At 32.9% G+C, this 11,630-nt stretch overlaps 1 protein-coding gene across 2 annotated transcripts; it reads right to left on the bottom strand.

Annotated features, from left to right (window-relative positions):
• Positions 1-299: 299 nt before the first annotated feature.
• On the bottom strand, positions 300-10,840 carry Dad1 (dolichyl-diphosphooligosaccharide--protein glycosyltransferase subunit). Of its 2 annotated transcripts, none has more exons than XM_076476961.1 (3): positions 10,461-10,840; positions 8,068-8,216; positions 300-446 (listed from the first exon to the last, which is right to left on the bottom strand). In XM_076476961.1, exons 1-2 carry the CDS (start codon positions 10,669-10,671, stop codon positions 8,086-8,088), a joined length of 342 nt encoding a protein of 113 aa, XP_076333076.1. In that variant the 5' UTR covers positions 10,672-10,840; the 3' UTR covers positions 300-446; positions 8,068-8,085. The 2 variants fall into 2 exon arrangements, with proteins under 2 accessions (XP_076333076.1, XP_076333074.1); XM_076476959.1 differs by having other exon boundaries at positions 8,082-8,216; positions 10,461-10,835.
• Positions 10,841-11,630: the final 790 nt, after the last annotated feature.

The following is an 11,630-nucleotide window of genomic DNA, read 5'->3' on the forward strand; positions in this document are numbered from 1 at the left end:
ACACCATAATTGGCATACGAACAACGAAGTGATAGTTTTGTTTCTGAGCAAAAAAGCATCATCAAGGAATTCTCAACAGAGGGAGTAAGACTATTATAGTTAGTTATTAGAATTGCCACAAATAAGAAACTACTGTTGATGAACCAGCAATTTTTACAATACTTCTACCGATCAAAGTACACACCAGTTTCTTTTCTTTGTTTACAAATTATATTGTAAATATCAGGGTTACAAAGTAAACTCTTCATGCAGATGACAATAATAGTTAGTTACTATAAGTAGGAAAGATACTCAATATCTACTATACAAAATCACTTTTATTGAAATTTTCTCATTTGCTTTTTAAGATAAACTTTTTTTAAACTCTGGTTATAGATACAGAAAAATGAAAACCATCCTAAAAGGCAAAACGGAATACATCTCGGACACTTCCTGGTGACAGTGAACTGTAGAGAAAAAAAAAAGATTCTTACAAGAGACTGTACTAATTTTTCTATTTAAGATAAACAAATAATAATAAATAATTGCTTTGTTTAACAATTAACAGTACATAAAAATAATTTACCCACATCTCCCTAAAATCCACTTTCTTTATCACCTATGTCTTTTTTTTAAAAAAACCAAAACTTACCCATATTTGAGATTCCTCTAACTACTGAAAATCTTGCACACTATCTGTACTAAACTTTTCCCCCCTGATGTATCAAGTTTATTTTAATGACATCAAAAGACAAGACAGTGACTGTAAAATAAACTCCATACTCATAAATCATTCCTTTCTGATCAAGTCTGTGCTTTAGTAAAATTGCATTTATTCTTCTCAGATGTTCAAGCTATGACAGGTAAACAATACCCAGTTACATCTAGCCTTGAGACTAAATAACTGTTAAGCAGCAGGATGTTTGAAATTCATAAAGAAACTCACTAGGAGTTGTCAACATTCCTATATTCAGTTCTTGTGGTTATATACATGAAATAAATAAACAGATTTTTATCTCTTCTGATAAAAAACATCACAAGTCCACTTATACTTCAAATGCATAAAAAAACAAAGTGAATACAAGAAAATAATCTTACTTTTGGTGTTTTGAAAGATAAACTGTACACAATATTAACTAACCAACACACAACTTGTAACATTAGAATCTAACTTTTACAGTACGTACCACTAAGATTAGAAACATTATCAAGTATACAAGTTACTATGGGATCATCAACTCAATAAAACTAACCACTTTAGACCACAACGTTTAGCAAGCTAGTTTGTGCTCATTATATTAGTTAAATTGAACCATGTCTTTGGTCACTGCACAAAAAGGATGAACTAATAGAAGAAAAACCTTGTCTAAGTAAAAGTACTAATGTAAGTTCTTTAAGGCAAGCTAATTTTGATCTTGAAGATGCCTACAATAGGGTATGACTTCCTCTCATTGCTGACAAGATGTTGCACTTGGGACTCCCAACTTTGTGTATCAGATGAGTTATGCCAACCTTCAGCCAGTGCCATATCATCATGAAACCTGGTGAATGGAGGTCAGACTGATCAACCATAAGCACTGGCCTCCCACAGGGTTCACCTCCATCACCTGTACTATTCAACATTTACATCCTTGATCTAGCAAGGCTAGATAGACCTGATATCAGAATCAAAACCTTTGCTGATGACATCTTGGTTCATACCAGTGGGGCATCTACAGAAATGATCACAAGTAGGATTCAACCCAGGCTGGACAACATAAGAGACTGGTGTAAAGATAATGGCATGCTGATAAATCCAGAAGGCCAAAGCACTGTTCCTTACTCTCAACAACTGTGCTGACATATCAGATATTCCTATTCCAACCTTCAGAGGCACAGGAATAACACAGGAGGGCTCATTGTGCTATCTGAACATTGTGTTTGAGAGGCAACTGAACTTCTCCAAACATGTGGGATGAGTTCATTCTCAGGGCCACAAATGTAATGAATGCCCTGTGCTGCAGTAGGCAGGCATGCTGAAGAATGTCACATGAGCATGCTGTACAGAAGCCTTGTGCTTTCAGTGGTTGATTATGCACTGCCCCTGGCACAACTCAGCAACAACCAACTTGGAAGGCTAGAATGACTGCAGAATGCATGTCTCAGGATCATCACAGGTTGCATCAAATCTACTCCAGTGCTAGTACTCCATCACCTCATTGGATCCCCAAGTATCAAGGACAGGTAAACATCACAAATAGCCCTACTGTTTGCTAAGGCTTGACAAAATCCAAGGCATGGACTTCACATCCTTACAGGGAAGTACTTTTTCACTGCTGAACTATCCAACTAACAAAGACGTTCTCTATGCCACCCAAGACTTGAAGTAGCACCTAGGTCTCATATATAGAGGAAGTCGTGACTTGAAGTAGATGTACTGGCTTGTAAGAAGATCTGCAATTCATATTCCCTTTCCAACCAAGCTCCATGGCTTTGGTCTGCAGAAGAGAAATGGCCATGCTAACCTGCAGTTATTGTCAAGTTCAACAGAGATTGTAAAGAGTGGCCTCAAGGTGCAGCAGAAGCAGCATACCAGATGTTCCAAAAACAAGGGAAATCTCATCATTGCAACAGACAGCTCATTCACACCAGACATCATGAGAGCAGGTTGGGGATTTGCTGCATTTCTGGATGGCACATCTATAACTGAGAAGTCTGGAGCATGCACCCTGTACACAAGTAGCACCAGGATTGAACTTGAGGCTGTCAAGCAAGCCCTTGGATGGCTTGTTTGAGAATCCCCCGATGTCACCACAGTTGTGTTTGCCACAGACTCCATGGCAGTGTTGCAGAGAATCTAGAGTAGCTGGCTACCTGATGGGTGAAGAGAGGCTGCACCTTATCTCCATGATAAATCTCCCACCTTTGTTTATGTCCCAGGTTATGCTGGTGTCAAGTACAATGAGAAGGCTGACCAACTTGCAGCAGCAACAGAACCAACAGACCAGACGTCACTCTTTCCTCAAGATATAACACTCTTGTGCCAGCAATCAGCATGCCAGAGCATCAGAGAGTCCCTCATGTACTCAGAAGAGGGAGATAGAATTCTCAGCCTCAGGACCCCTTTTGACATCTCTCGTGACAGTCACAACAAAGGCCCAGACAGATGCCACAGGAATCAGTTGATCACTGGCAACATTAGCAGAAGTACACTTGACCTCCTGTTGACAGGAAGAGTCAAGGCAGAGAGGATTTGTGATACGCTGAACAACCCCTCCAGGATGTCCACTGGCCAAACCAAGTAACCAAAGCAAACTAATGATCAATAAACATTTTAGATTTTTAAGCACTTCACTATTAAAAATGCAGAGCTCAGAACTAAGTCTTTTTGAAAAGTGTTACTTTTCTTATTATTAATCCAAATATTACCACACATCTTTTTCTAGTTATGATAAAATATTGTTTCAGTTGTAATGAAAGAGTGTTTTCTAATTCTATAAAGATGTAAGTAGAGTACATGAAAACAAAGACACCAATGACACTTCATTGCTGTTTTTTCCAAGTTCTTCAAATAACTGTAGCTTACAACTCATTTATGGAAAAAAAATTATTTCTGTTGATTATTTCATCAATAGAATGACAAGAATATCATTACTCCATAGTGATATTTGTTGGAGGGTAGGAGGGGGGGGGATAATTACATGCAAAAAGAAACAAGTTCTTTCTTAGTCAATTTAATCTTAACTACGATAGGTGCTGGCAGAACTTGGTTATTACTAGATACCACACCAGCTTGCAAAACTACAGGATATTAATCATGCTACAGTTGAAGCTGGCAGAACTTTGTTATTACTAGATACCAACTTGCAAAACTACTTGCTACAGTTGAAGGATTTATAAGCATTGGCTATAATCATTCACAGATGAAGTTTTACCCATTATTGATACACCAGCTATGATCACAAATGGATGAAATTTAGTCAGTTTCAGATTCCTTCAGCTGGACAATTTAATTAATATATTCAATCAAGTATGAGTTACAATCACTTAGAGTCATGTAAACTACTAGATTTATTGAAGTTGGTTAAATCAATTATGTGTAAATGACCACCTAATTGAAATTAGGATTTCTGATAATTACTGTTTTCAATTATTCCAACTACCCAACCAAAATATTGCCATCATGTTTGTTAGTTGTTAAGTGCAAAGTTACATAATTTGAGATTTTATTTCCATTTCTACCAAACTAGCTCATCCTGTCTTTACACTATCAATTACCTCACTGGACTATTAACTACTATAAACTTTTTTTTCATGTTTACTGAAATCAACATTGCTGGAGTCTACAGCAATCCAATTAAGGTTTCAGCCAATAACTGATTATATCCAAACTAATACAATATGAATGTCAATTAAACATTGCAACAGTAATTTTTTTTTACATTAACAATGTGACTAGACTTAAAAAAAAAAAAAAGAGACTTGTTTTCATCAAAGAGTTCTTTAAGACAACTGCTTAAAAACAAACTTGTTATAGAATCAGTTTCTCATTGTCAAAAAGTTGTAATTTCGATAAGGAAGATATTTTTGTATCTTATGATATCTATAACAAGTAAAAATGGAAGTAGTATGACCATATAAATAACACCTTTAAAAGAAGATTTTGGAAACTGGCATTCTGTTTACCGATGTTATAAATTTTCCTAAACATAATTAACTATTTAACTGTAATTAAAATTATGAAATATTTGTTTTTAACATTCTTTTAATTTTATATTAATTATAGTACTAGAAAAAGACAAGCTTCAAACCTGAATTATAACCTTTTGATCTGCTCATTTACAGAACATAACATTTTAAATTTGATCTATTTATGTTACTTAAGGACTATACGATTAATATAAAATAGTACATTATTACACAGGAAATGTCTTCTTTCATGTAGAAAATACTGAAAATATGGTTATAGTGTTACACAGATAACTTTAAAAACTTAATTGGTATCATCCATCATTGTAAAAATGAAACAATATTGCAACTATTGTAAAGTTTATTTCTACACAGCTGCCAAGAGTTTTGCATGTAAACAAAATCCACTTGTCAATTTTTTTTAACAATTTTTCTGCCCATTCTAACTATTTTTGCTAAGAACCCATCACAATGATATTTTGTTCACTTCTTGCTTGATTTTCTAACTTTTATCTAAACTTTTGTACAGACCTTGACTGAAATATTGTTATGGTGCCACATCTGTTGGTTTGATCATTTACTAATGAAACAGCTGTAAAGGAAGTTTTACAAATGACTGAATAGAGCAAAACATAGACTATTGTGTAATAGTAATTATATAGGTTTAAGAGTTGTTTTTTTAAATAGTTTCTGTAAACATTTCTTTCATTTGTGAACTGTGAAAGTATTTGTCTGCTAAATTATATTTGTTTCAAAGTTACAGAAATTTTCTTCAGACAGCTTGAGATAAGATAAGCTTATAAAACTTAAGAGATGGTTTAAATGGGTAAAATACTTTCTTAAAAGTTTATTACAGTACTAAGTACCAGGTTTGGAGAATATTTTGCCATCATAAGGTAGAATTAGTTTTCTAGATTCACAAATATATATATACAGCAATGAAACATTTGAAATACTTGTAAACATGAAATGTTTTTATTATGTTTTTCAAATAAAATAACTAAATCTATCCAATTTGCTAGGATTTTAAGGTTAGAGTTTAGTAAGTACAGTAGTGTACTAGAAAATACTCTGGTGACTGGTATCTCATGTTTATCTTATTCAAACAATGTAAAAAAGTAAACTGGCTAAATGTCCACTTATTTACTTGGAATTTTAGTCATGATATGCTGTAAAGGAAAACATTATTATCCTTACAAGTGATAGTAAAGCTTGTTTTAGTTATTTAATTACAAATTTATTATATTTACACAAGATAAGTGTGAGACTGACTACCAAATATAATATATACAGCAAAACAACAGTGACTGCACTGTGGTATTGCACTGTGGTATTTAGTTAGCATAAGTATTCATCTGCCTAATAGAAGATATCCTACTCATTTTCCAAAAACCTTGTAGTAAAACTTTTTTTTTTCACAAAATGGGCAATTGGTGACATTAAGAAAAAAATTATGTTACGAAATAAACTGTAATAACAAAATATAAACAAAAGTAGGAAGATTACAATGTTAACTGACCACACAACTTGTGACATTAGAATCTAACTTTTACAGTACGTACCACTAAGATTAGAAATGTTAAGTATACAAGTTACTATGGGACCACCAACTCAATAAAACTAACCACTTTAGACCACAACGTTTAGCAAGCTAGTTTGTGCTAATTATATTAGTTAAGTTGAACCATGTCTTTGGTCACTGCACAAAAAGGATAAGTTGATAGAGCTGACAAAGCATTTTTTCTTCTTTCTTATAACAAGGGTGGAGCATATTAGTGGATTAACAAACTTGTAAGTTTATCAACCAGAAAATACCAGTAATCACCAGCCATTATTCAAAAAAACAAAACAGGCTTGGAACTGTATGAAAACATTTTAAAAAATTAAATGATCACGCTCAACAACCAAATCTAACTACCATAAATTTGCAAAGAGATCCAAAACACAGGCCCTACATCTATCATCTATTTGGACAAAATCAACACTGCAAGAATTGTTGTTGCAGCTCTAAAAACACTGTATGGAATATTGACAACACAATTCCAAACAAATTGACAGTAAAGGTAACGTCTTTTATCAAATGTTTGGCACAAAACTCTCTACAACTAACACAAAATATTATCAATAATGCAGATGATTGTTATTGTGAATATTGTAGGAAAATTTCTTGATGGGAGGAGAATTGATAAATTGTAAAAGAAAATTATAGGAATAGCTGTTGGGGTTTAGGATTGGCATATCAATGGGACCCAGGCCACTCTGTGTGGACTGGAAAGCAGTTAAATGCAAGTCTCTCCACTGTGACAAAGAAATATCTACCCTGAACTTTAAAGCTGAGACAGAAAACTGTTGTCAAAAGCTTCCAATTCTAGAATAAAAAACAAGCTCTCAAAAACAAGTGTTTTGAGATAGATCCAAAATTCCCAATCCACATTAGGGAAATTATGTTAACTAACCAGTTAAGTTTTCAGAAAAGCTGGAAAAAAGCTTACAATAAAAAATGTGAGTCTTTAAGTGGATCAATGCCTAAAGTGAAACAGAGTGAACAATTTTACCCAACAACTTAAAATGGTGAGAATAAATACTCAAATCTCATTTTTACATGGTAGCTAAAATGAAATCATCATCACGCACTAACACACAAAAAAAAATCTTTAAACAAAAGATTTCTATTATGTTACCAAGAGATACAGACCAGCTTACTAACATTTAGCTTTAGAACAATACCATAAACAACAAAATACAACAGTTACTCTAGGCAAGTTATTTGCTGACCTTGAATATGGATATTTAGCAGCTAATTCAGACAACCTGATTAGCAAAAATGGTATTTAAATTAAATGTCCCAGGAAAGCTAAAACTGTATCATCATTTTAAACAGAGAAAATAAGATTTTTTTTCAGTAAAAACAGAAACAGCACTGCTATGAAATAAAACCACACTTCCTATTTGCAATCTACACCAGGTATATGCTCAAATAAAGAAGCCATGGTACAAATATGTTTTCTTACAAAATGAAAATTTTCATTAATCTTTTATTTTTTAATACCAAAAAGATTTAATAAACAAATACACAGGCTCTAGAATTAAATTATAAGTTGGATAACCCTTCTCTTAAAAATACATATTTCACATATTTAATATAAATCCATACACCAAACAAACAGAAGAAATAAATACTTATCAACTTGTTCAAGATATTATATATACAAACATATCATATTAATCAAACTGATTTTAAGATAGAAAACAAAAAGGTGCCAATTACTTACAAAGCACAAAAACTTTGGGTTCATAACACTATTCATTATTGCAAAATACTTATTTAGATGTGCTGTAAAATATAATACAAATAATTAAATGTTATAAAAATAAACCTTCAGTTATAAAATTAATTTTCACTGCACAAAACTTACATACCACATATTACTTACCTTCTTAACCAATGAAATTCATAACTATGAGGTGCAAGATAATGTGTGCAAAGATGAAGTCAGCAAAAGCTCGTTCTGAGCTAATGTAATGTAACTGGCTTTTATTCTGTGGATTCACCTGTAGTCGCAAACAAACTGAAACAAAGAAAAACAAAACTTTATGACCATTTTTTCTAATAATTTACCTCATTCCTAATATAAAAAGATTAGAAAAATTTTAATCATTCTGCACTAAAAAAGCCATCTAGAGATTATTTGGTCCTTCAAAGCTATCTTTATACATTCACAATTTGCAAAAGTTAAACCCACTCTTTCATTTTTCAAAAAACTGACTCTTCTTAAACTCTTGTACAAGTGATGCTGCCTCAACTACTACTAACAGCAACTCATTCCACACATCAGCATTTCTAAACATTTGTCATTCATACCGTTCTTTAATAAATATGGTTTATTACATGCCTCCCTCCTTTCTAAACCAGTAAAACAGTAGTTTAAGTGACAAGATATAATATATGGATAAGCAGTAGAATGCTTTATGTGCAGTAGCAATTACTTATTATTTTCAATTATAAAAAAAGATATCTTTAAATACTTAATTTTGCATAATTACACTACTGACTGTATCTTAATCATTTCACTTTTACACTTACAAGCAAACAGAGAATTTTGCAAAACTCCTTGGAAGATGGGATAGAGAAGTCAAACAGAATTTTTATAAGTTGCTAATTTATCACATGGAAAGCTAAGTCCCACCATGTCTAATGTAGTTTTTCCAAAATATCAGGATAGGGGTATGATGAGTTAATGTTGGGATATAATGAATTATTACATTTAATGCATATATATATATAACATGTAGTACTTATTGTCCAGTCTTTGTAGTAATATACTTATCCAGCTTTTATCAGTTACCTTAGCTGGACTACAATAAACTGTATATCAAACTTACACTTGACATCTTTTCCTCTCATTTGCAGTGTTTGATTTTAACAGTGAATCTCCAAGTCAAGTGAACCAATTGTATACTTTTTATAACAATGGAGGGTCCAAATAAGATTTGGAAAAGTTGGAATAAAACACAGTGATATGAAAAGTCGTTTTCTTTGGTATTTTCTAGATATAGTGAATATGGTGGTTTTTTATCTTCTCAAAAATTAACCAATCTCAATGTTCTGTCCATAGCTATCCATATATTCAGACAATTAATATACCTGTTCAAACTAGGTCAATGTTTGGAGTTTTTGTATTCTGAAGACAGCTAATATGGGTCTTAAAACTTTAATTCCAATAAAGTGCAGAGCAACGTTCTAACCTTCTTAGGCAATCTTAATGTGAAGTTGATGTAAGAAGGCCAAAACATTGTTCTGTACTTTATTGTAATTAAAGTTTTAATACCCATACCAGTTGTCTTTAGAATACATTTTAACTTAAGTGAGTTTCTCATCATCAACAGAAATTCTTTTCTAGCCACTTTATGATTTGCTTTGTAACTGGTATCCTGTCATCATCACATCTTCATTTACTTCACTGGTGGCACACTATTCACTTTACTACCTTATACTTACAAGTAAGCTTTCAATCTGATGTTTCTGACATCCATTCTCCGAGATGTGCGACTTTGTTAGGAAATCTGCTGTACATCCTTACCATTTCCAGTAATTAGTGACATTGTAAGAATTTCTACAGATAGTTTATTATAAGAATACCACAACCTCAGACAAGCTTTATTAAAAACAATTTTCTATCTCACAAAAGTTATGAACATTCTATTTCTTCTAGTTCTATTTTTCAGTTTTTTGGATTAACAAACACTGATCTATTCCACATATAATACTAACGGTGCATACGCTCTAAAATTTGCAAGTGTGTTGGGGAAATTCAAGAGGTGGAATACCCTACGTTGTCTGGTTGACTCTCACACTTGTTATTAATTTAAATAAAGAACTGTAATCATTTTAGTATGACTACTACTAGTACTACTGATTGAGAGTAATTAATCATTTACCGATCTGAGTACTTATTACGTTACTATAAATATATGGCGTTTCAATCTTGTATTAAGTATTACTTTGCATCTTTTACTTTTATATGAAAAAAGGCATGCATCTATAACTGTAACTATATTTACAGTGTAAGGCTAAGACTAGTAGTAAGAGCAGTTCTGCATCTATAACTGTAACTATATTTACAGCAAAAGGCTAAGACTAGTAGTAAGGGTAGTTCTTCCAGAATGCTAAGTCCTACTTAATTAATACTAATTTTCACGATCTCATTATTGCTACAATATCAGGCTAAACCAGGTCACATACTATTATTAACAACAGAATTGACTTTTTTTTTTTTTTAGTTTGATCTTAAATAAGAAATGCGACAACTTACCGGCGAGAACGAAAGATGCCACACATGAAATAAATCCCGACAGAAAGGAATTGAACGGATATGTACCCACCAAGCAACAATACACAAACTGGATTATTCCCGTGAGAAGTATATAAAAAAGATAGGCATCTATAATTTTAAGCCGTTTAGGAGTATTGGACTCATAATCTTCATAAAACTTGGACAGTACTTCTATTACACTTACTGCCATAACTTCAAACTGGTAATTTCAATAACAACTACCACCACTCAGTATAACATTTAACCTACTAACCAAACCCTTACTGTGGCGTATTTTGAAAATATCAAAAAGAGGTGCTTGCGTGGCATGGCATAGGTCGAAGTCAGAATTTTCGTGATGACGAGAAACATGCTTGAAGTAAAATTGTATCTCTAGACCGCTGGTATGGGTATTAAAACTTTTATTAAAATAAAGCAGAGAATAACATTTCGACCTTTTTAGATCATCTGTAAGTTAACAAAAAAAGTCAAAATTTTGTATATTGCCATTAAAAATAAATATACATGTGTTGCAATATGTGTTTCAGAATTACATTAAATTAAAGAAACCAAATGAGAACAAAAATTGTGAATTGTTAATTTAACATCTACTTTAATATAGCCCATTTCAAGGTATCAATTAAATAAAACAAATCTTTATAGCTTAGCTCTTGTCGAATTATAAGAATAGATCAGTTTAGAAAAGCCGAAATTAACTGGATGAAAAGTTTTATTTGTGTTTATACATTCATAATAACTGGCTTTTTCACATAAATTAATTTAGTAAAGCTTAAATTTGTACTTCAATTTTTTGTTTATAAGACACTGTAACGTGTTGTTATTTTGGATTACCTAGCAAGTACAAACTTATTTTACCTAACAATGAAATGGCCTGGCATGGCCAAGCGCGTAAGGCGTGCGACTCGTAATCCGAGGGTCGCGGGTTCGCGCCCACGTCGCGCTAAACATGCTCGCCCTCCCAGCCGTGGGGGTGTATAATGTGACGGTTAATCTCACTATTCGTTGGTACAAGAGTAGCCCAAGAGTTGGCGGTGGGTGGGGATGACTAGCTGCCTTCCCTCTAGTCTTACACTGCAAAATTAGGGACGGCTAGCACAAATAGCCCTCGAGTAGCTTTGTGCGAAATTCCAAAAAAAACAACAACCTAAC

Source organism: Tachypleus tridentatus, chromosome 13, assembly GCF_004210375.1.
Source record: "Tachypleus tridentatus isolate NWPU-2018 chromosome 13, ASM421037v1, whole genome shotgun sequence".
Classification (NCBI taxonomy): domain Eukaryota; kingdom Metazoa; phylum Arthropoda; class Merostomata; order Xiphosura; family Limulidae; genus Tachypleus; species Tachypleus tridentatus.